The sequence below is a fragment of the Drosophila rhopaloa genome, unplaced genomic scaffold (genome assembly GCF_018152115.1).
Source record: "Drosophila rhopaloa isolate 14029-0021.01 unplaced genomic scaffold, ASM1815211v1 contig_159, whole genome shotgun sequence".
Classification (NCBI taxonomy): domain Eukaryota; kingdom Metazoa; phylum Arthropoda; class Insecta; order Diptera; family Drosophilidae; genus Drosophila; species Drosophila rhopaloa.
The window spans coordinates 1,145,630-1,167,495 of NW_025335038.1; the positions used below are offsets into that span (position 1 = coordinate 1,145,630).

The window sequence follows — 21,866 nt, forward strand, 5'->3', positions numbered from 1 at the left end:
ATTTTGGCTAGATATTTGCACTGCAATCATTAACTCCTCCGAAAACTGACTGAAGAAAGGAGATACTAAACTGCAAGTATTGGCTTATAAACATGACAGATTGATAGCCAAATTCGAAGTGGTAGACATGTTTATGTTAACTATTTCTGTTTTCGATGGCTTAAAAGGAGGGTGACCCAAAATTGTAATTTTAGAGTCCGTAATTTGATTCTCCAATAAACTCTGCGTTAAAATGCTGGTCAACATATTTATTGTTTTTTACATAAGTGGTTGCAGTAAGATTTACACTTTCGAAATAGAAAAAATCCCTTTAAGACACCGTATAATAAATGGCTAAATATCTCTAGTTAAAGTCTGATTTAGCTACGAAAAAGCCTACCGACCAACTCTGCCGCACTTGCCCCGTTTGGCAAGTGATCGACCACCGGGCCGAGCGACAATTTGCATAACTACTGTGCTTATGCCGCAAACATAACAAATTACAACGATTTTGCGTACATGCCGGGCGGATGGAAAACGAGGCGTTTAGCAAATATCTGCCTGTCCCATAACGGGACTCTCCAGAGCCGGGAAAATGAAGAGCAGTGCAAACAAGGCCGAGATATAATACACAAGACACATGATAATGGCCATAATAAGGCCGCAACAAGACAGGCCAACATCAACTGGAATTATGCAGTCTCGTCTCCGCAAACCCGACAACAAATCACCGCACATTCCTTGGTTCGTATTCTCATTTACTTTTTATTTAGAAATTGCTTAGTCTAAAGATGATTATATTACGATTGTGCGAATTGTGGAATTCGCACCGTGACTTATGCTAATATAAATAGGCGGCAGTCGAATAGTGGTTGATTGGTGATTTAATGTGCAATTAGTATAGATGTACTAACTGTAAAAGAAAACATTTTAAATTAGTTTTACTTTAAATCGGTTTATTTAATATGAAACTTACCCAATGAATGATTTAATTAAAATTAAACGCCACATACCCCAACGAAAGAAGATCTGAAATTGAACAAAGATTACAGATTAGTTGAAGTTTTAAATATTTTTAAACAAGCTTAAAAGTTGTTTATAAGCTCAGATACAAATTTACAATCAAATCATTTCATTAGTCTAACATATGTAAAGTAACATCATTGAGTTTTATTAACAAAAAACCGAATTAAATGTATTTATTTTTCTTTTTCTTACCTTCAGAGCAGCGTTTGATGGTTTTGTCAGCTTAACTATAAAGAAAACAGAACGAAAAAATATTAATAACATTTCACTTACTTTTTAAATTTTATGTTTGTAGTTTTAGATCAGTTAAATATAACTTTACACTAATCAAGATTTTTCATAGGTGTCCCAAGGTAAAATCGTAGATCATCATTTAAGTTTTTAATTTTGCAACTCAACTAATTTTATTTCAAATCTTAACTCACCTAATCCGAAAAGGATAGTTCCCATTGATCTTTTGAGTTTTCTTCTCATGGAATCTGAAATATGTAAAAATATTAAATTAGTTATAGTTTTCAAATATGTGAATAAAACAATAATTTCAAATTCATTATCAGTTATTCAAGTTTACACTAATCAAGGCATTTCATAGGTGTCCCAAGGTAAAATAGCTATGTCATCATAGAAACCCAACTGATAATTACATATATTCCCAATCCCAACTCACCTTAGAAGGCATATCGCGTGCGTATGTCCTCCAGCTTCTTGCAGATCTGATTTGGAGTGCGGAACATGTCTCCAGCGATACTCTTTTGTTTGGCTGCCTCAATGGACAGATACTGCTCGCAAAGATCGCCATCCAGGACGTTTTTCACTGGATAATACGAGCTCCTGTAGCTGAGATGATCCCGTCCGCAGAGAGGCGGATTCTCATTGCGCATATGCATCTCCAAGTGCTGGAAGAAGTCGTAGTCCTCGCGGCTGGTAAACGGAACAAAGGCGCCCACGGTGCCGCTTAATGTGGCATATATAAGGGCCTCCGATCCGCCGGGAATTAGAGTAGCTTTCTGCAGCGACATGATTATCTCGCCCACATGAAAGGAGCAAATGTTCTCCGACTTTTGCGATGCACCGGACAACAAGCCACGATCCCAAAGCGATTTAGTGCCAGTGGGATCCTCGTCCACATCATCGGTCACCGAGTGGGGCAGTCGCTGAATGCTCAGGTTGCCGAACTTATCAGCAATGGCTATGGTATCGTAATCCAGCAGAGTAGTGGCCGTAACCCAGCGCGGATGCGTGTCATCGGCGAATATAATCAACTGATTCTCCGCGCGACGATAGCGTAAGAAAAACACTGATTCCTGAACATCCGACACGTAAACACGATGACCCATCGCTTGTATATTGACAATCTGGTACGGAATGTGTTTGTTCTCGCACTTGCGCAGCATTTTCTTCTTGCCAAAGTCATAAATCCTCAGCATTCGTCCGCAGCCTGCCAGCAGTCGACCCTGGAAGCCACAAAGTGCCCCAGGAATCTCCTCAATCTCTGTGCGATGCATAAACTCCAGACTCGAGCAGGTGGGATCTATCTTGTAGATGTCTATGCAGCCGCCTTGGGAAATCCTCGGATTCAGCTGCAGATCCTTGGCGATTCCCACGGCCAGGTAATACCGACCATCGGCTGCTATGGAGAACTTCAGCATTGCCATCGACATAATGGCCTCGTTCTGGGTGAGCGGCACATTAAACATGGTCTGACCATGCATGGCATCCAGGCATCGGATTTGCGAGGCCCAAAGACCCAATCCCGCTTTGGGGGACGAGAAAACATCCTCGGGCAGGACTTCGTTGATAAAAGCATTGGCCATTTCACGAGCCAACTCGCGTTCCTCATCTCCCGCTGCACTGCGCATCTCCTCCGCCATTTGCTCCTTACGGGCACTCTTCGTATCCTCTGTATAAGCATTGTGATCTGTTTCAGCAATCAGCATGCGACCCGTATCCGGGTGGATTACGAAGGTTCGTGGAGTATACTGCAGGGGGAATGCCACTTGGTTGAAGACCGCTCCCAGTTTTTCCAGAGCCAAGATTCTCAAGGTATTGGTGGATATAGCCACAATACCTTCGCTGCACTGCTCGCTCGAGAAACCAGAAGCGTACTCTAGGGTTTCGTATGACAGAGGCGTCAAATGGAATCGGTTTTGATGGTAGTACGACAACCAGGTTCTACTGGACATGGCCAGCACTGCTTCGGCTCCCTGCATCTTAATTCGGAAGAGCTTTACTGGACGAGAGCCCAAGTACCGGGTCCTGGTATCAGCCAAATCTCCGGAAACTGGATCAAGCACAGTTCTCAGCAGGACTCCGTTGCTCAAGCCTATGTTAAGGTAAATGGTACCCTTGTTGTTGCCACTGCGCTGAGCGGGAGCATCTTCATCCACAGCTCCTTGGGTCGTACTCTCCGTATGACCCATTTCCACCAAGCAGAGGGATTCCGCTGGCGAAGGTAACGCTTGCATGGAGCAAGGAGTCAGGCAGTTGTTGGGGTCCAGCGACAGGATACGCACGGTATTATCGGCCAGACCAACGGCCAAGAACCACGATCGCTGCTCCCCATCTGGAACAGTTCCCAAAGCCATGCACATGATCTCTGCAGGCATTTCAGAGCGTTCGGTATACTCATTCAGTTCTCCAGTCTGCAAGGACGAAGATAATCCAATTAGTTCGATGCTTAGATAGAGGATAATGCTCTTTTATGAGTTAAAAGCTCAGCACTGCAGGACACATAGTGTCTCAACATGATTGTTCTTTTCGTGTTTTTGTCATCAGAGCAAAATACAATTGGTGGGTTTAGTTCAGAATGCTTACCGGATCCATTTCGAAGTAGACCAACTCCCTTCCCGACAAGGTGATGACCACCTGGCGCTGATTCACGGCACACTTGGTAATCGACTTTTTACCCGGGGCCTTCCACTCGTTCACACGTTTATCGGATCGGATATGACGAATACCGTCGGGATAAACCTGAACCAAGGCATCGTCGCCCAGGGCGGCACAACAAAGTGTGGGCGTGGTGCCCAGGAAACCACTGTCCGTTACTTCCTCTACGGTTTCGCCAATACTCAAAACCAGAGTGGCATTCACGAAGGATACGATGATATAGGCATCAAACTCGTCTAAAAGTAGGGGAACAAAATAAAACTTAAATCGTGAGAATAGAGTAAATATATAACCATTAAAAAAGTTTTGCCTATTTTTGGAGACATTGAATAATCAGTTTATCAAGTTGTAATCAATGGATAATTCAGCTGAAACACGGTTGATAAATATCGCATCATGTTCAATGTCCGACTGGCTTAAATATATTTTGTATTTTCCGTTTTATTTTTTTTTTAGGTTGTAGTAGTTGTAGTATCTGTTTGACTTATGAGCTGCATGAAATGTTGCCTTACCTATCGCTTCACAAAAGACAATTTAAATTTACACAAACGAGAGAAAATTCTCTATAATCGCTTGTCTTTTTCGATAGTTCACACATGACGTCTGTGTTTAAGCGCCTGAAATAAGAGAGAACTGGTGGTTGATAACTTGTGGGACTTGTTTGGAATCGTGTGTAAAGCTAGGTGTAATCTATATCTCGATCTGTATCAATGCACCAGTTGAGTTATTAGCCACGTTTCAATCTTAGTCTAATCTTAGCTTAGAAATCATGAATTTCGAGTAGCATTCGACTCACCATCAGCTCGTTTTTTCACAGTCCAAACCGCATTGGGATTACCGGGCAACTCGGAAACGGCCATCTCGGATACCTCCAAGCCATGGCGGAGAACTCGCAGAGTGGAGCGAGGTCCTCGTCCACAGAGGACGTACAACTGCGGCGTATCCTCGTTGGCAAGATCGGCCACCTGAGAGGTGATTATCGGGGCAAACGAGGGTAGCTCGTCTACCAAAACCAGGTTCTTCAGGGCTCGTGGCGCAAAGAAGAAGGTTTCACCCTCCTCCAAAGGCATGGCCGAGCTGAACTCCGGCTCATCATCGTCATCACCCAAGTGAGCAATTTGGTAAAGGTAGCTAAAAGTTAAAGAAATGCAATAATTAGTAATGGTTCTATAAATCACGAATGTAAGTAGAAAAGCAAAAGGCTTGTTTCTAAACCAATGTATTCCCAGACTAGACACTTACTGGTTGCCAAACTCGCTCGCCACGAAGAGAAAACCAGTCTTCAGCACACACATGGCAGTTGCTGGAGGAACTGTATCAAAGTACTTCAGCTTGATCTCGGACACCACATCATCGTCCGTTTCCAACGTGATCTTGAAGATGTCTCCCTGCTCCGTTTGCAGCAAAAAGAAGTACATGCTCTTGGTGCGATGTGTGGCGGAGCAGATGAAGATCATGCCCCTTTCGGGATCATCCAGATCGTTTCTCCTGCGTGGAATGGGACAGCGAATGTCGTGCTGATCGCCGAGATTCTTGTAGGTCAGATAGTTCTCCGAGCAGATGAGCACGCCCGAGGGGCCGTCGTTGCCTCCAGGCACGGAAACCAAAAAGTTGGCGTGCTCTTCCAAGGGTTCCGAGTATTTGCGAACCACGTGGTTCAAGCCTAGGTCCAACTCGTAAAAGGTTAGCGTTTGCTGAGTGCGCTGGGCGGCGTCACCTGGAATAAAGAGATGGGATGTTGTTTAGTTATGGATTACAATATTTAAGGTAAGTAAGAAAAACATACTATAAAAATACAAATTTAGATAATTTTAATAGTTTTTTAACATTAATATCATAATTAAAGAAACGAGATTTTAAAATAAAATTTGACTTTAAAAGTTTGTGGTGTGGGTCACAAATCAGTGAAGTGTGGCTAGGTATTTACAGCAACACCAATGGTTCAGTGATCGCAATTTATCTGGCACTTAAGTACAGACAGTGTTCGTGGTTGAATCCACTAAACCTGTGAATTAAAGCGCCTTCTAGGTGATAATTTAAAATAGATAATGCCCACCTGATGGATCCATGTCAGCCTCCTCGTAATCGATCTCCAGACAGGCGAACATGGGATTGTCGAAGCCCACATCCACGCCCACCATGTGATATGTCAGGGTATTCGATTTGTGGGCCTCCAAGGGCGAAGAGATCGTCAGACGAGCCTGTGTGTCTCGATTCATGATGTAGGCCAACTTCTGTTTCTCCACGGCGCCAATCATGACGGCTCTTCCCTTGGGATCAATGGCGAAGTACTGGCCGGGCACAATCCTCCGACAGCCCGACTTGCCAAAGGTCTCCTGATGTACTTTCTCCAGAGCATTTTTGGATGGTATATACTCAAGGATCACAATGCGACCCGAATCAGAACCAGCAACGATGTAATCTGGAAATCATAAAAAATATATTTGTTAGTAAGCACGTCTTTTTAAAACATAATATTTCTGTTGGTAATTTTTGGTGTTGTAACTCGAAGTTTCAATTCGCCATTCCGTTGAGTTGGTTTATGGCAAATGCGACGCCAAGTCTTTCGGTTTTTCTCGCACTTAGACGCGTTTATAAGGTCTTACTGGGGTCAACGAATACGGTGTTGCCTCAATAGGGATTTGTGCGGCTTCAAAATTATTCTTAAATAGTCTTATAATAGTATATATTATTTGGGTGAAACTTCCAATGGAATAGATTCAAAAATAGCTACAAAACCAAGGGATCTTTTTGTCTTTGAGTAAAATTTCAGATATTACTAAAAATAGGAAGGGTGAAAATACAGTTTTCGATCTCCCACGTGTTTTTCAGAATTCTAGTTTTCTTGGGGTCCCACGTGGGATTATTAATTACCAAACAAGTTTCTATATCGAAATGTTAAAAGATTAAAGTGTATAATATATCTTTATTAACTTTTAATTTTTATCTTAAGTGGGGGTATCAGGAGTTTTATATCTCAAGATTATATAGCCTTCTTAAAGATAAGTCCAAAAATAGAACCCTACCAAATTTTATATTTAACGTTAATTAATTTATTTATTAATTAATTAATTTATTTATTTCGATCAGAAGTTTCTCCCAAGTAATATGATATTATATGATATAACATTCTGCTAAAAGCTCACCTTTAGTTCCCCCGGTAAGACGAAAGGCCATCAATGCCCGGATGCATCCAAAGATCTCCGTGGAAAGGAGCGTGTGGACCTTTCCAGTATTGGAGTCTGGACGGAGGAGCTCCAGGGATTTGCCACGTGACAGGAGAACCTCCTGCTGCTTTCCGCCGGAGAAGTTTCCATGGACCGCGTGGGTCACTCCAGTCCCCTTTTGCAGGGTCAAATTGTACAGATACATAGTGTTATACTATACTTTTTCACTTTTGTCCAAAACTAGAAGAAAAGTACAGTTGAGGTTAGGTACAGTCGCCGACAAAAACCTCTTAAATATCTTTGCTTTGAATAGATTCAAATGTACTACTTTGAAAACCATGGCCACAGTATGGGTAATTCGTGTCGCCTAACGATGCTAGTAAGCAGCATTTTGTTTTTTAGTTTAGCACGCTTCAAATGCGACCAAAGCACAGACATTTCTGATTTCTGGAGATACTTCGTGCGGAAATACCACTAAATATGGATAGAATCTGGGAATTGGGCTTACCTTCAGCCGGTTTAATGGGTGAGTTGGCACATTTCACCAGCGATGTCTTTGGATTAGAATTTTCTTAATTACTCAGACGGCTTCATTTTTAGCATCTGCTCCGTTCGCCGACAAAAAGTAAAAGAATATATATATGTGAAAATAGAGGTGTGTTAATTCATTGGCCCATCGATAGTCGATGTTTTCTGTTCTCTTGCGATAGTATCGATATAGTTAAAATAATAAGGGGGCTACCTTTTTGAACATGCCATATATATGCAAAATATGGGTGGCAAATGGTTTTAGCTTCCTGTGAATAAACACAACAAAAAATAAAAAAATGTACCATTTTAAATTTTTGTAACGTTACCGAAATCAATAATACAATCAATTTTAAAAGCCCTTGTTTTTGGCGATACTATTATACCTATGCGATGAATGCCGAATATCGATAGTTAATCTTCAATGGCTTGTTTTCTCTAGTGTTTAGTGTGCCCACCTGCAGTAAAAAAGAAAATGTAGCTACTAGTGTTGGTAATTCCCCAATGTGCTGTCATTTCTGTTTACTGAACTGAAACAGCTGACAGTTGAAAACAATTATTTCGTGATTTTTGTAAATATTACTGAAATTTTTAAATGGAAGAACAAGAGGATCAAGAGAAGCTTTATGAAGAGGCGCACAAGAAAGTGCAATTGGGGGAGGAACTTAAAAAGGCGTTAATAGATTTTGAGGACCTTCCCGGAGTCAGTAAAGTCCAGAGAAAAATTCAACAGGAGCTTAAATTTCTAAATAAGGTTGGTTTTTTCTATCATTCGTTGAACTTCCACTTAATAACTGGTTTTACTTTAAGGTGATTACCACAAAATCCGTGAAAGAACACCATATAACGAGTAGTAACTTTGTCTACTATGATTTCCTGATTAAAACTCTGCGTTTGCAACAAGGAGTGGTGGACATTAATGCCGTATTCCGCCTGGAATCAAGGGATAACCCCCTGAGGGTCGATATAGTGGCTAATAACGGTCTAAAATGGGTCAAGGTGATAGCCAGGAACTCGAAATCCGTTGAGGATGCGGCCAGGGGATGTGTGAGCATCGGAGCAAGGAGTGTTTTGGATCAGGCCGAGGATTATCTGGAGGCCAGTGAACTTAGTTTTTGCATGTTCCAGAGACCCAGGGTAGGTAACCATTCTTTCTTTATTTTTCCCCCAAAAAAACATATTTTAAAGCCTATGTATAGAGTAATTCTATAATAATAATGCAAACTCTCATAAGTGATAATTAAAATTCAATGAATTTCTCCCTTTCAGATAGTGTTTTACTTTTCCAACAAAATCGAGGACTCTCTGCATGAAGAGCTCCTGGAAATGGGCGTGCAAACAGCATCTTTGGACTCACCCGATAGTGATTTGGATCAATATGCTACCACCTCGAATGAATTGAATCTGGATGTGACCACTTTACTGGCCTATGTGAGTGCCCTGACGAACGGATCTGCCAATTGGGTCTACAAGGAACCCCTTCTCACCGAACAAGCCGAAAGGGAGAGGGCTTCACCTCTAAAACCCCTTTTAGAGAAAATTCTAGAGGGAAAAACCTTAGTTTGCTGTCAACTAGCCTACGATGCCTTCCAAAGTATTCTAGATATTGTGGGTGGCGAGGGCGAAAGAACTCGAGCCGAGGAGCTTATGAAGAGGGTAACCATTTTCCCGGATGTGGAAGGCATACCCGAGGAATTCTCCCACATACGATTCACTGCCAATGTGAACGAGCGAAGTCTAAAAATCTTTAGTTTTGGAATGGCCAGACAAATTTTCACCGTGACTTCGAATAAGGCTTTTGTTAGATCAGCTAAAATGCAGGTATGTTTATTAAAACTATTGTATTACAGATCTTATGTTTTTGAACTATGAAATATTACTTTGTTTTACAGGGTATCAATGTGCCCGTGTTTGTCCATGCTTCTGTTGCACTTACCGAGGGAAAACAGGCCACAGGAAGACCGCTTTAAAAGACAATAAATGTTATCCACTTACATATATTTTATGTGATTTTTTTGAAAAACCTATTTAAAATGTTTAAATTTTAATGTTCCCTGCTTCTGAGGCGCAATAAATATTAATTTATTATATAATATATATTTTTTTAAATTAATTTTTCCATTTTGAATTTGATTACTTTCTCCCTAATTTGATCGATAATTTCATTAATCGATAGTTTGGTAAGAGTTGCCAGATCGCATGCTGAAAAAATATGTAAACAAAAGAGAAATTTGGGGAAATTGCGACTTCTGTAAAAGAATAGACATTTTAATGCTTTAAAATAAGAAGACAGCATCTTTGGGTACAAATTTAATAATATTTGTGTGGCTAACATTTTGAAAAACCGAAGTGCAAAGACGTTAACTTAAAACATAACGAGAAAACAGCTCAAATCATGGACTGCGCACCACTAAACTTGGTAAGAACTCAAAGAAAGGTCAAAGTTTTCCGGTGAAAAACTTAATTTTTGTATTTAATTAAAGGCCCATTTCCACGAGCGAAGATCGGAGCGTTTTATACGCAATCATCGCTACGAGGAGGCCATAAAAGCGCTGGAAACGTCCTTAATTTACATGCAGGATGCCCAAAAACGAGTGGCTTTACCAAAATCCAAGGAAGTTCTGGACACTTTGACTCTAGATTTCCAGCGAAAATTACGCCAAATTGAGATGAGAAAAACGCAGCATGGCTTGAATAAGTTGAAGGACTTTGCTCCTCTGAAAGAAACCAGTCCCATGTTGCCTCTACGTCCGGAAAATGGAGCAAGTGGAGCCGCCGGATCGGCGCAATCTGTGGCCAAGGCTATTGACAAAACAGTCCAGGATTTCGATGCCAAGTTTACTTCATCCTTGGTGTCAAAGGTGCCAAACAATTTGGCCAATTCAGAGCCCCAAATGGAGACGCTAAGAAAGAGTGATCCTGCGAGGAACGACGATGAAAGAGATCCCTATGATTACCGGCTGACGGGCAGCGACGATCTGGATCTGCCCTCTCTGGCTCCTTTGGAATTGCCCTCCTTCGATTATAGCCTGTTCACCAGCTCATCGGCTCCTTCGCTGGCCAGTTTTGCCGGCATGGCTGAGAGCTTCCAGAAATAGGATAATGTCTATTAAAAGACACAGATTTTGCCTAATTTCTATGTAATTCGGCAGATCTCTATAATACAGTGCCCTTTAGTTCAAATAGTATTACCCCCTAAATAATGGCTTTATTTCTAAACTTACTTGATCTGAATGACTGCAATAAAATTATAATTAATATTTGATTTTGATTTGTGGTTCTATGTTATTTATTTGGCCATTAGGCCCTTTAGCAGATCATCCATGTCCGTTTCTGTTTCGACATTTTTAAGTAGAAGCAAAACCTGCGCCTCCATTTCGCAGAGAATTGAGGGTTTTTTGTACGTTATAATCAGGGTGTTGAACTGGTGATGAATGGAGAGACTTTCCTGCGAGGGCTTAACTCCGCAGCGATCCAAATCTGGAACCGGGATGACCTTGTAATACTTCTTGTTCGAGGTGCGCACGATAATGGCACGCTTTTCGGGATCGGCGGTCACATTGTAGATATCCAGGGAGTAGGGCATATTACGAATGCGCCACTCGATATTCTTCTTCGTAATCCTTTTGGTTAGAAGCGGAGCGGTGTTGCTTTCCCGTAGAGTGAAATCCCCGCCGGCAAGGGAATCCCCATCCTCACCAGATCCTTGGGTTTTGTTTCCCGACCAATTCAGTTGACGGGGCTCTTCGCCCAGTTCGATTTCCCACTCCGATTCGCCCATTATCTTGTTGCTTTTGGATTTCCAGGCCCTGCGTTGTACGATTCCGGTTTCCATGTTGTACTCCTCGGCCATTTGTCTTCCCTCCGGGAATTTGTAGAGCACCTTGCGAGCATTGCCACTAATCATAGAGTTCTTTTCCGCCGACTGCAGGTAGTTTAGCCAGTTCTGGTAGGACATCTCGGTGCTTGCGGGGGATTACGTATATATTTCTCTGGGTATCGAAATAACAACTAAATCAGGGGGAGAATTTGATCGATGGCGCAAAGTTGAAAATTTCTTGAAAGCACATTTCGTCTGCAACCTGGCAACCCAGCTGACAGTTTGTTTACATCGCAGACAGGGCTGCCAACGATGTTGAGGATTTTTAAATATTTGATTTCATGTTTATTTAAAAAAAAAATTGTACTTCACCAAACGCTTTCTCTGTAATGGCATTTAATTTTTTAAAATTATTTTTAGCTATTTTTATTAAATTGCATACCAAAAAATAAAGAATTAAGTGTGATAAATAGCTAACAATATACATACAAAAATGAAAAAAAAATATTTCTAAGCAATATAATATCCACAGTCACAAGTCCACAGTCGAACAAAAAATTAGTAATTAATCTAGTTAATTTTCTGCCTATTTTTTTCCAGTAAATTCTTTTGCGAGGGTTGGCAGCCCCGGTTGTACACAAAAAAACAGAGTTGACGTGGCCGCCGCGGTGACTACATAAAATATTCGCATATTTCATCACGGCATCTATTTAATTATTGCTATTTAAAGTAAGCAGCCGCACGTACTCCGGCCGTAGTTTATAAATAGAACCCCGCGGAATCCGTAGAATTACCATCTAATTTGGGAATATTTTTCCTTGCAGACAGCAGACGAGAAAAGAGTGAAAGTCGAGAAAACGAATTAATTAATACCATTTTAAAATGAGTTTGGTGTGGACTTTGATCGCTGGATTTCTCTACGCAGAAATAGCCTTTGTCCTTCTGCTGGTCCTGCCCATAGCGAGTCCTTACCGATGGAACCGGCTCTTCAAATCGAAGTTTCTGGCCATGTTGGGCCAACAGGCGCACATATATTTCATCCTGATCCTGGGAGTTCTGATCTTGTTCCTGCTGGAGTCCATCCGCGAGATGCGAAAGTATTCCAACTTCGAGCAGACCGGTGAGGTCCACTTGAATGTGGAGATGCAGCACAGCATGAAGTTGTTCCGGGCCCAGAGGAACTTTTACATCTGCGGCTTCTCCGTCTTCCTCGTCTTGGTCATCCGCAAGTTGGTGACCTTGGTCTCGGCGCAGGCGAATCTTTTGGCCCAAAGTGAAGCCTCCCTGAAACAGGCCCAGAGTGCCACGGCAGCCGCCAGATCTTTGATGGAGGACAAGAAGACCGAGAAGGCCAAGGAAGCCGGCGAAGATACCACTCTTATCGAGGTAAGTTTGCCCATTTCCCGCCTGCATCCCCACATCCCCAAGAATGGAATGTCTAGAGAGCTAACACCTAAGACTTTGGAGTTACATTGGCTACTACCAGCTGTAAAAATATGGCAATGCATATAAGGTGTGGTCAAAAAATGGGGTAATCAGTAGAGAGAAAGTATGAGATGCAATCAAATTTTTATATGAATATGAATACATCTTAAAGTTTCATATAAACATCATGGTTGACTTGCTTTGGCTTTAATTTGTATCTTATAATATGAAAAGATTCATATGAATATTTCGGTCTTCTATCAATTGTTTTTAAAAATATATTTTAATTTCCAATCAAAAATGTACCACAATTTGAAAGTTCTATTACAATAGCTTAATCGTAAACTAAAAGCAGCTTGGAGACTGCACAGTTTTCACAGTTATTTTATACTTTTAAAACTCACTTTCATGTGAAAATGGTCATTGGATTATGACTATTATTTTGACCGCAGCTGAAAGTTTTGAAACCACACCCAAACACAAAAGTTGGGCCATGAAAAAAAAAACCGTAGCCACTACTCGAAAGTTAAAATCTCTTGTTAACTCTTTAAACAGCTGTCAAGATTGCGGAGACGTGTGCAAGGACTCACCGCCCGAGTGTCCTAAGTATCCCCATCTACAGTCCCCACCTCATTACCATTCCCACACACACTCGAACCGAACAGAAACCCAATCGAAACTCAAACCGAACTCGTTTTTGCAGCTCAACAAGCTGCGCGAACGCGTCCAGTCGCTCACCTCCGATCTGAATCGCGAGAAGAAGGACAAGGAGGCGGTTAAGTCCCAGGCGGAGAGCCTGAACCGCGAGTACGACCGACTCACCGAGGAGTACAGCAAGCTGCAGAAGCAGATCACCATCGGCGGAGCCGGAAACAAGGATGATTAAGCCCTCGAAGAGCGATGTCCAACATTTAAATAACGATAAGACTTATGAACATGGCGGTGGGGCAGCGAAAGCAGGCACATTTAAAAAGATTATAAACGATTTGAAATCGATAAACGAGCACACACATCTTAATGTTAATCCTCATATACACACACCCACACCCATTGATAACGAATGGGGCTTATTGATAGTGGTCTCTCTTTGCGTTCGTTTTGCCTAAAATTCTTTGTATTTAATTCCTATGTGTTAAGTTTTGTTTGCCACAGTAACACACCCAACAAGCGTCGTGGCTATTAAAAGAACAACCATAAAGTACTCCTCCAGTTTTGGTAGATTCGATGATTCACAATTGGGCTATAGTCCACATCATGTCTGATTAGTATCGCTGGAATATTCATTTCAATGACGTCAAAGGGGAACCTGTTTGTCCAGCTGGCGATCAAAAGTCGATGAATTGCACATTTTTAGTTTAAAATTACAAAGAATGAGAATTGTAGCAGATAGTTATGATTGCCTGTTGCTTCAAAACTTTAATGCATAACAATTAGATAGAAGCTATCATTCCCACCAGAAACTTACAGAAAAGCTAGGAGCTTCTGATCTCACATAGTGCCACCATTTTGGAGGCATGTACAAACAGTCTCCTGGTTGAAGGAGCAACTCGTAGAACTTGACTTTTTCCAGCAGAGGATAGGAATCCAAATCCAAATGGGCGGCATCTATCTGAGAGGTATTACTCAAGAACTCGCTTTCATGAGGATATAGGTTATCTGTGTCTGAAGGAGCGGCTAATATAATCCGTTTGGCACCGAAAACTTGACACAGCAGATTATGTTTTGGATCGTAGTGCATGGGTGAAATGGTTCCCGCTGGTCCCAGCCAGGCTTTTATGTCCACAGCCTCCGGAGGATTCTCTTTACTTATAGAACAGTAATCTGGGATGGAAATATCCTTTTTTAAAGCAGGTATCTGGGAGAAAAGTTCGTGCTGCGCGAGGTACTCAATCTCCTGGTTGGTTTTATTTGTATCCCCTCCAAATTGCCTGCTCAGGAAATCGCGAATCTTCACCAGCTGCTGCGACCACTCATCGCTGGCATAGTTGGACCCTATTTCTATGGGCACCGTACGATTCCCCGCCACTTGGAGAAGGTAATTAAGATTCATCCATTTATCCAGAGCAGGCCAATGTTGGATAGTGTTTAAAAGCAGTGTGGGTTGTCCTGCTTGAAAGCACTTTGTCTGAAATTCCTCTAAACTGGGAGCTTCTAGTTGGGGTATATCACAGGTACAGGATATTCGGGTTAAGGGTTCCAAAATGGGCAGAGTTACGGAATCTCTATCTCCTCCCTTATCCAGATAATCCATTAAGGCCGCTTTTAGTTCAGTCCAATCATCCATGCATCCCAAGAGCTGTGCCTCATCCAGGATCCCACTGCATAGCTCTTTTTGAGCAGGACTCGTGCTCTCTAGGAGTAGGAAAAAAATCTAAGAAATTCTGTTTTTAGTTGGAATAATTCTTGTTATATAAATCGTACCTTGAAATAACAAGCCAAGGCATATATCTTCCTTGTAATCAAAGGAACTTGGCTAAAATGTCCTGTGTGAATGCGTTCCCAATTTCTGTCCACCAGGGCACATACAAGGTATCTGGATTCCTCTGCCTGGGAATCTCCTCTAGATTGCAGGTTTTCCATGTGATCAGTGGCTCTTTTGAGTATATAGCGTGCCTCGACTTCATCCTGGATCACATTTTCTATATCCTTCCAACGGGGAAGCAGTTTCGTCAGCAACAAAAACTCAGATTCCATGTAATTTTAAAGAAGTCTTATTTGTTTACTGCTTTGTTTACATCGCCGTTGAGTTGCCAGATCTATTTAATTACTTTTATATCGATAAGAATTTAATAAAGCTTAATCGATGTTTAACGCTTTTTTAAAAATATATTTATTTCATGCAAGGAATATATTTAGGCGGAATAAAATGGTATTTTTTCATAATTTCTCTATGTCTTAATCTATAAATAAAATTATTATGCTTTTTTATAATATATATTTTATTACTTATAGTTATGTTGTTTTAAACGCACACTAGTAAATTCGCTGCTTATCTCTGATAATGATTGAATAATAGTTGATATTTCAAGTGAGATGGTGTGGGTTAGGTATAGATAATACATATCTATAAATCTTGTTTATCAATTTTAAAAATTACATGTTTACTAATAGCGTTATCAGTTTTGTAAGCGACCTTGATTGGCCTTTTTGTTTTATGATAATACAAATTTGTATGCTTTTAATAAAATGCAATATGATGTTAAGTAGGTTTATTTTTGTGAATTCATGACATTATTTAAACAAAAATGCAACAGTAAGTATTTATTTCATCGCTTTGATAAGAAGTTATCTTAAGTATTCTTAATTGATTTATTTCCTATAAATTAAATCCTCAAACAGAGGAGGTAAAGGAGGTTTTTAAAGCTAGTTATTTTAAATCAACATCGGCTGTTAAATTTGAATATTGAATTGAATTCGAAGTAGAAGTAGATAATAACGAGATTCAGAGGGCTTTGAATTAGTGGCTGAGAGCAACTCGTCGAGACTGGTTCTGCGACAGGTGACGGAATAAAATAAAAGCAGAATCAATTGTTTGTGTTCTCGCGTTGATAAACAACCTGCGCATATGTACAAGTAAAGCAAAATATTGTTCAAATAATCGGAAACAATCAGGTGTGCCTTTTTTAGTAATACGTGTTTGTTTTTACTAAGCAATCAAACGCCCGTGCTTTCTATGTAAAAATTTGACATTATATATTCCCTTTTTTTAATTTAAATGTTTTTAAGATTAATAAAATGTGCCAAATTGTACGTGCAAAACAAAGTTGTTTATCAAAAAACACAATTGATGGTAAATGTTTTGGGTTGATAAGGCGAAATCATCAGTCGATCGGTTAACAAACCAATAAATAAATTGGAACATAAAAAGTTTATGTGTCATGTGTAGTATAGGCTACTAAGTTATTGTTGAAAGCAAGAGTTAAATAATATAAGTTTGCGACAAATCAATTGAAATCCAAATAAGTCAGAGAATTAAATGAGTGTATTTGTCAGTAGCCAACTAAAATAAACCCCAATTAAGTGAATGAAGTAATCTAGTGAGAACAAAATAAAGTTGGGCTTTTATAAACGTTCAAAATCATATTGAAATAAAGTCAATATATCCAGTAAAATCAGTATAATGATCAGTAATGATAAATAGCCTGCCCATATTTACAAGCAGCCGAACCCTACTGAACTCATAAGTAATAGTAATCTAGTGAGATCTTTACAAACCGGTACTTGTGCTAATTTAAACGATTTCTGGGTCCGCTGGGCGTTCGCATATCAGGTTGCTTATCAGTTTGAATCCGACGCTCGACGACTTCGCACGGTTTTGGTTTGGGTTTCGTTTTCGTTTTGGGATTCGGTTTTTTGCATTGAGTCAATAACATTTATTTGACCGCCAAGGTGATTAGAGGCGTCTGTGAGGGAGGCAGCGACTTGGAAATGTCATCCGGACCGTACTTTGTGGGCGTGGATGTGGGAACGGGCAGTGCGAGGGCGGCGCTGGTGGCCTCCGATGGGCGTGTCCTGGAGCAGGCGGTGCAGGCCATCAAAACCTGGAACCCGGAGCCGGACTACTACAACCAATCCTCCGACAATATCTGGCAATCCATCTGCCAGGTGGTGAAGGTAAGACTCCAGCACTCAGAAAATCATTTCAAGATCGATCTTAGTAGTTTTTAATAAGACTAATCACTAGATCTCAAAACAGTATTTAAAATATAATTAAAAATAAATGTTAACAAAATTTTAAGTAGAATCGAGGATTTCAAAAAGAAGAATCAACATTGAAAATACATTTTTTTAAGATAATACAAATTTATAATGATTTAATTAAATAAAATATAAAGATTGTATTAGTAAAATCTACCGAATAATTCAGAAAAGAGTATCAAAAAAATATAACAAATATAATAGATAAGTAATTTTGGACAATTAGAAATCATTATAAATAATAATCTATAGACAGACATCAACATAAAAATGATCTTATAATTTTTTTCTGTGCGATAACCTCTGTCGTTCGGCGACGTTTCTCGCGGAGATTAGATTAACCCAATTGCTGGTTTTACAGAAAGTCATTGCCGGCGTCGATAAGTCAGAAGTCAAGGGCATTGGCTTCGATGCCACTTGCTCCTTGGTGGTTCTGGGTCCCCAGGGATCGCCGCTGACTGTGAGCAAGTCCGGTGAGGCGGAGCAGAACGTAATCCTTTGGATGGACCATCGAGCGGAGCAGGAGACGCAGGAGATAAATGCCTTCAAGAATCCCCTACTGAAGTATGTGGGCGGCCAGGTTTCCCTGGAGATGGAGGTGCCCAAATTGCTCTGGCTGAAGAGGAATCTTTCCAAGACCTTTGCCAATATATGGAGGGTCTTTGATCTGCCCGACTTTTTGACCTGGCGAGCCACTGGTGTGGATACCCGGTCGCTTTGCTCCGTGGTTTGCAAGTGGAACTACGATGCAGCGAATGGGAGCTGGAACAAGGAGTTCCTCGAGCAGGCGGACCTGGAGGAGCTGATCCAGAATAACTTTGAGAAACTGGGCAGTGATGTCCAGCCGCCGGGCAGAAAAGTGGGCAAAGGACTCACCGCAAAAGCTGCCGGGGAACTGGGCTTGTCCATAAGCACTGTTGTCAGCACTTCCTTGATAGATGCCCATGCCGGCGCCTTGGGAATGTTTGGCTGCCGTTCTAAGGATTCCAAGGGAGACGACGATGTCCAGGGTAAAATGGCACTGATTGCCGGCACATCCACCTGCCACATGAGCATCACCAGAAAGGCCTGTTTTGCCCAGGGCGTTTGGGGCCCCTACCAGGATGCCATTATACCGGGATATTTCCTCAACGAAGGTGGTCAGAGTATTGCAGGCCATCTCCTGGATCACGTCCTCAAAGTCCCATGAATCCTACGCTGAACTGAAATCGAAACTGGGCGAGGATAAGTTCATCTATCAGCATCTCAATAAGTTACTGCCGGAATTGGCAGCTGCCCGGGGATTCGATCAACTGAGCTGTCTCACCCAGGATGTCCATGTCTGGCCGGATTTGCATGGCAATCGCTCGCCCATCGCCGATCCCACGCTGCGAGGAGTGGTAAGATGATTACTCCTTACTTATTTGGTTCATCAGCTAACCCAGAAATCATTTCTTTAAGATCACTGGCTTGGACATGACGCGTGGAACTGAATCTCTGGCCATTAAGTACTTGGCTTTCGTACAAGCTCTGGCTGTAAGTTAAAGTCTTTTATACAAAACTAGACCTATATCTAGAATTACATAGAGTTCTTTTTTTTTGTTTGATGATATTAACAAGCACATTGTTTAACCTACAATTATTTATAGGTCTTCTGTTATAAATATAGATTCTCACATTAAAAATTAAAGCAAACAAATTATAAACGCGAACGCTTAAGCTCATTTGCTTTTCTTAGTGATTTTTCTTTTACACTTGTGTACATAAACAATCGTTGATTTTTATTCGTTTTTAGTATGGCACCCGTCACATTATCGATAACCTGTATCAGTACGGCAGAGCACCCTTCCAAACGCTCCTTTTCTGCGGTGGACTGGCCAAGAATCCTTTGTACGTGCAATGCCATGCGGATATTTGCAATCTGCCCGGCTTGATTCCAGACGAACAGGAAATGGTGCTGGTGGGAGCTGCTGCTCTGGGAGCGGCTGCATCGGGACATTTTGACAGCTTGGAGGTGGGCTTAAGATATAATCCTAACATCTAACTGGTTGATAACCCACTTTTTGTGCCTTTAGAGCGCCTCGAAAGCCATGGGTGGCACTGGCCAACTGGTGAAGCCAAACCCGGAAACCTTGGAGTTCCACAACCGCAAATACAAGGTGTTCCTACAGCTGCTGGAGAACCAACGCCAATACAGGAGCATTATGCAGGGAGACACAAAATAACTTAAACTGTTCGTTGTCAAGACTTTAAATAATTTTAAAATAAATGCCGCACATGAGCATTGTAACAAAAAATGGGTTGGCGCACACAGGTACAAGGTGATCTTGTTGGCATTGGGCTGTTTTCTAGGCGATGAAGGCGGCCGCCTTGGAGACGATATTACCACGACACACGGGGCAGGTGATAGAGATTTTCTGGGCGCAGTCCTCGCAGAGACAGACATGACCACACGGCAGTAGGATGATCTGAAAGGAAATAAGTGGTTATAAGCTATTAAAACGATATAGCAGTGGTCTTAAATTTATTTTTTTACAAATTTTTTTATGGTCTGGAAATTGTCCAAGCTAATCAACAATGTGGAAATTTTTGTATTATCTTGAACATTAAAAACGATACTTCACTAGAAGGCATTTACGATACCTGATTAATAAACTTATCAAAAACTGATTAAACCTTATATTTCTGTCACTAAACTATAATGATAAAATTTCAAATTATTCAATCTAAATCACTCGCATTCAATAAAAAGGATTTTTATCTTAAATTTAAAGGCTACAAATAAATACATACATTTGAGGTATATAATTTAGCTTCGATAAAATTTTTATAAAATTATACTATTAAGTCAAATAATATCGAATCTAGGCTATAATTTTGTTACATAACCTGTCTTTACAATTATTTTTAATTTTCATAAAATTTACTGAAAAGTTGATTGATTTCTGAATTTTGTAATGATATTTCATGGAATCCGTAAATTCATAAAGGAAGTAGTTAATCTAATTACAATCACCTCTTTCGGATTGGTGGAGCAGACCACGCATAGCTGATCCTGAGACAAAGTGTGGGGTCGACTCCTCGCCCGTCGTTCCCTTCGCTCAGTCTCCAGGCGATTGCGTATTTTGGCCTCTTCCCGCTCCTGTTTCCTCCTCCGATAGATCTTCTTGGCAATGAAACCAATCAGGACAACGGAAATGGTGCTACAAACCACCAGCTTCAGTCTGTAAAGGAGTTTTGGTTAGAAACTGTATTCCGCAAAGAAGTATTACCCACATTGAGGCTGCCTTGGCATCTTCGAACCGCTTGATGAGCGTGGATTTGGTGGCGGTGGTCAGGAAGAGAGGTCCCTCCTGCGAGGGCTGCATCCTCAGGGTGTTACCATCCAATTCCAGCTCCCCAATGGCGGTAAGGAAGCTTCCCTCCCGGAGAACCTCCTCCGTGGTTTGCAAGCCCCTCTGGCGAACGCCAGAGAAGAAGCCAAAAACGTGGTCGAAAAGGGACAGACTGGAGGGCTCATAGTTATCATAGACCATGTCCACATCCAACACGGCTGCACTCAGGGCATCCACAATCTCCACTCCATGCTGTTGATTGCGCAACTCGAAGGGCATCTCATTGGCGGATTCGTGGAGCAGTTTGTGGTGCTCCGTCCAGAAGCCGGCGAATCCCCGCGTGATTCTGTGCTCGTGGAGCTTGACAATCTGGAGGACCCCACTGACACTGGGCACCAGGGAGCTCCTCAGGGGAACTCCAATGGGGGTTACTGTTCCCCGGATCACCGCATAGGGTATCTTCTTGTCGTGCTGCTGCTCCACCACCGATTTCAGCTGCCCATCGATGTTATATTGCGGCGCGGTCTGCAAAATAAGCCATTGGATAAGTGGGCACACACCACATATCAAGTATACGCACCTTTAGCACTTGGGCGGTGCGTTTGTAGGTCACATACTCCCGCGCGCATAGACCCAATATTAGCAAATCCACGCCCAGTGCAATTGATTCGTGTAAAAATTCCATATTATGATTTGTTATTATTTTTTTTTTTCACCTACAGAACATATGTTGTTTTAGTGTTGCTGTGTTTTCATTTGCGCTACTTGGAAGTGATAACGCGTTCCCAACACTGTTTTGCCGACCGTTATTTGGGGAACTAGTTCATATCATTTTGAAATATTTACATGATATTAATCCTGTATCGAAAAATGGAATTTGAAATCCCAAGAAGTTTTATTTTATGTGAGAAATAAAATTAAATTGCAGAAGACTACTTTCTTAATAAATTTATATTTCAAATCTAGTTATTTACTATAAATATACATTATTTATATATATTAGTTTAACAAAAATTCTGCAGT

General features: G+C 41.2%; 8 protein-coding genes and 3 non-coding genes across 13 annotated transcripts; 4 read left to right on the forward strand and 7 right to left on the reverse strand.

The window, feature by feature from the left end:
* Positions 1-724: 724 nt before the first annotated feature.
* On the reverse strand, positions 725-7,681 carry LOC108051593 (splicing factor 3B subunit 3). Of its 2 annotated transcripts, XM_044457479.1 has the most exons (11): positions 7,567-7,681; positions 7,038-7,298; positions 5,948-6,313; positions 5,134-5,608; positions 4,688-5,022; positions 3,820-4,127; positions 1,673-3,647; positions 1,431-1,484; positions 1,198-1,232; positions 956-1,008; positions 725-892 (listed from the first exon to the last, which is right to left on the reverse strand). In XM_044457479.1, exons 2-7 carry the CDS (start codon positions 7,261-7,263, stop codon positions 1,674-1,676), a joined length of 3,684 nt encoding a protein of 1,227 aa, XP_044313414.1. In that variant the 5' UTR covers positions 7,264-7,298; positions 7,567-7,681; the 3' UTR covers positions 725-892; positions 956-1,008; positions 1,198-1,232; positions 1,431-1,484; position 1,673. The 2 variants fall into 2 exon arrangements, with proteins under 2 accessions (XP_044313414.1, XP_016989228.1); XM_017133739.2 differs by lacking the exons at positions 725-892; positions 956-1,008; positions 1,198-1,232; positions 1,431-1,484; positions 1,673-3,647 and adding an exon at positions 4,404-4,508 and having other exon boundaries at positions 4,012-4,127.
* Positions 1,078-1,153, reverse strand: LOC123037354. Its single transcript, XR_006417464.1, has one exon. It is a non-coding gene; the product is annotated as a small nucleolar RNA Me28S-Cm788 (small nucleolar RNA).
* Positions 1,303-1,383, reverse strand: LOC123037353. The gene has a single exon (XR_006417463.1). It is a non-coding gene; the product is annotated as a small nucleolar RNA Me28S-Gm3113 (small nucleolar RNA).
* LOC123037352 lies at positions 1,555-1,635 on the reverse strand. The gene has a single exon (XR_006417462.1). It is a non-coding gene; the product is annotated as a small nucleolar RNA Me28S-Gm3113 (small nucleolar RNA).
* A 426-nt stretch (positions 7,682-8,107) lies between the features above and the next one.
* Positions 8,108-9,647, forward strand: LOC108051584 (UPF0415 protein C7orf25 homolog). Its single transcript, XM_017133723.1, has 4 exons — positions 8,108-8,340; positions 8,397-8,723; positions 8,856-9,407; positions 9,479-9,647. The coding sequence occupies exons 1-4, from the start codon at positions 8,182-8,184 to the stop codon at positions 9,554-9,556; spliced, it is 1,116 nt and encodes a 371-aa protein (XP_016989212.1). The 5' UTR covers positions 8,108-8,181; the 3' UTR covers positions 9,557-9,647.
* A 169-nt stretch (positions 9,648-9,816) lies between these two features.
* Positions 9,817-10,857, forward strand: LOC108051609. The gene is made up of 2 exons (XM_017133755.2): positions 9,817-10,005; positions 10,070-10,857. Exons 1-2 carry the CDS (start codon positions 9,982-9,984, stop codon positions 10,682-10,684), a joined length of 639 nt encoding a protein of 212 aa, XP_016989244.1. The 5' UTR covers positions 9,817-9,981; the 3' UTR covers positions 10,685-10,857.
* LOC108051607 (protein DPCD) lies at positions 10,858-11,675 on the reverse strand. The gene has a single exon (XM_017133754.2). It carries the CDS (start codon positions 11,542-11,544, stop codon positions 10,876-10,878), a length of 669 nt encoding a protein of 222 aa, XP_016989243.1. The 5' UTR covers positions 11,545-11,675; the 3' UTR covers positions 10,858-10,875.
* A 344-nt stretch (positions 11,676-12,019) lies between these two features.
* LOC108051596 (B-cell receptor-associated protein 31) lies at positions 12,020-14,032 on the forward strand. 2 transcript variants are annotated; one of them, XM_017133742.2, is made up of 3 exons: positions 12,020-12,135; positions 12,231-12,792; positions 13,535-14,032. In XM_017133742.2, the coding sequence occupies exons 2-3, from the start codon at positions 12,289-12,291 to the stop codon at positions 13,715-13,717; spliced, it is 687 nt and encodes a 228-aa protein (XP_016989231.1). In that variant the 5' UTR covers positions 12,020-12,135; positions 12,231-12,288; the 3' UTR covers positions 13,718-14,032. The 2 variants fall into 2 exon arrangements, with proteins under 2 accessions (XP_016989231.1, XP_044313420.1); XM_044457485.1 differs by lacking the exon at positions 13,535-14,032 and adding an exon at positions 13,387-13,465.
* Positions 14,033-14,221: 189 nt separating this feature from the next.
* LOC108051595 (bifunctional peptidase and arginyl-hydroxylase JMJD5) lies at positions 14,222-16,006 on the reverse strand. Its single transcript, XM_017133741.2, has 2 exons — positions 15,253-16,006; positions 14,222-15,202 (listed from the first exon to the last, which is right to left on the reverse strand). Exons 1-2 carry the CDS (start codon positions 15,523-15,525, stop codon positions 14,276-14,278), a joined length of 1,200 nt encoding a protein of 399 aa, XP_016989230.1. The 5' UTR covers positions 15,526-16,006; the 3' UTR covers positions 14,222-14,275.
* A 303-nt stretch (positions 16,007-16,309) lies between these two features.
* On the forward strand, positions 16,310-19,805 carry LOC108051597 (FGGY carbohydrate kinase domain-containing protein). The gene is given in 7 exon segments (XM_017133744.2): positions 16,310-16,330; positions 17,221-17,445; positions 17,891-18,706; positions 18,708-18,908; positions 18,970-19,044; positions 19,304-19,522; positions 19,584-19,805. Coding segments are annotated over 6 exon segments (1,647 nt in total). The 5' UTR covers positions 16,310-16,330; positions 17,221-17,259; the 3' UTR covers positions 19,734-19,805.
* On the reverse strand, positions 19,731-21,598 carry LOC108051599 (mitochondrial E3 ubiquitin protein ligase 1). Its single transcript, XM_017133745.2, has 4 exons — positions 21,424-21,598; positions 20,785-21,368; positions 20,525-20,732; positions 19,731-19,976 (listed from the first exon to the last, which is right to left on the reverse strand). Exons 1-4 carry the CDS (start codon positions 21,526-21,528, stop codon positions 19,857-19,859), a joined length of 1,017 nt encoding a protein of 338 aa, XP_016989234.1. The 5' UTR covers positions 21,529-21,598; the 3' UTR covers positions 19,731-19,856.
* Between the last annotated feature and the right edge of the window lie 268 nt (positions 21,599-21,866).

What these genes read in the sequence shown, in the direction of transcription:
- LOC108051593 (XM_044457479.1), bottom strand. Translation starts at nt 7,263, where the DNA reads ATGTATCTGTACAATTTGACCCTGCAAAAGGGGACTGGAGTGACCCAC. An exon ending in TCTTACCGGGGGAACTAAAG is followed by an intron (nt 6,314 to 7,037) that starts GTGAGCTTTTAG and finishes TATGATTTCCAG; the next exon opens with ATTACATCGTTGCTGGTTCT. An exon ending in TGTGAAAAAACGAGCTGATG is followed by an intron (nt 4,128 to 4,687) that starts GTGAGTCGAATG and finishes CCCTACTTTTAG; the next exon opens with ACGAGTTTGATGCCTATATC.
- LOC108051584 (XM_017133723.1), top strand. Translation starts at nt 8,182, where the DNA reads ATGGAAGAACAAGAGGATCAAGAGAAGCTTTATGAAGAGGCGCACAAG. An exon ending in GCATGTTCCAGAGACCCAGG is followed by an intron (nt 8,724 to 8,855) that starts GTAGGTAACCAT and finishes TCTCCCTTTCAG; the next exon opens with ATAGTGTTTTACTTTTCCAA. An exon ending in TTAGATCAGCTAAAATGCAG is followed by an intron (nt 9,408 to 9,478) that starts GTATGTTTATTA and finishes TTTGTTTTACAG; the next exon opens with GGTATCAATGTGCCCGTGTT.
- LOC108051609 (XM_017133755.2), top strand. Translation starts at nt 9,982, where the DNA reads ATGGACTGCGCACCACTAAACTTG. An exon ending in ACTGCGCACCACTAAACTTG is followed by an intron (nt 10,006 to 10,069) that starts GTAAGAACTCAA and finishes ATTTAATTAAAG; the next exon opens with GCCCATTTCCACGAGCGAAG.
- LOC108051607 (XM_017133754.2), bottom strand. Translation starts at nt 11,544, where the DNA reads ATGTCCTACCAGAACTGGCTAAACTACCTGCAGTCGGCGGAAAAGAAC.
- LOC108051596 (XM_017133742.2), top strand. Translation starts at nt 12,289, where the DNA reads ATGAGTTTGGTGTGGACTTTGATCGCTGGATTTCTCTACGCAGAAATA. An exon ending in AAGATACCACTCTTATCGAG is followed by an intron (nt 12,793 to 13,534) that starts GTAAGTTTGCCC and finishes TCGTTTTTGCAG; the next exon opens with CTCAACAAGCTGCGCGAACG.
- LOC108051595 (XM_017133741.2), bottom strand. Translation starts at nt 15,525, where the DNA reads ATGGAATCTGAGTTTTTGTTGCTGACGAAACTGCTTCCCCGTTGGAAG. An exon ending in CCTTGGCTTGTTATTTCAAG is followed by an intron (nt 15,203 to 15,252) that starts GTACGATTTATA and finishes AGAATTTCTTAG; the next exon opens with ATTTTTTTCCTACTCCTAGA.
- LOC108051599 (XM_017133745.2), bottom strand. Translation starts at nt 21,528, where the DNA reads ATGGAATTTTTACACGAATCAATTGCACTGGGCGTGGATTTGCTAATA. An exon ending in GCACCGCCCAAGTGCTAAAG is followed by an intron (nt 21,369 to 21,423) that starts GTGCGTATACTT and finishes CTTATTTTGCAG; the next exon opens with ACCGCGCCGCAATATAACAT. An exon ending in GCTCCACCAATCCGAAAGAG is followed by an intron (nt 19,977 to 20,524) that starts GTGATTGTAATT and finishes ATTTCCTTTCAG; the next exon opens with ATCATCCTACTGCCGTGTGG.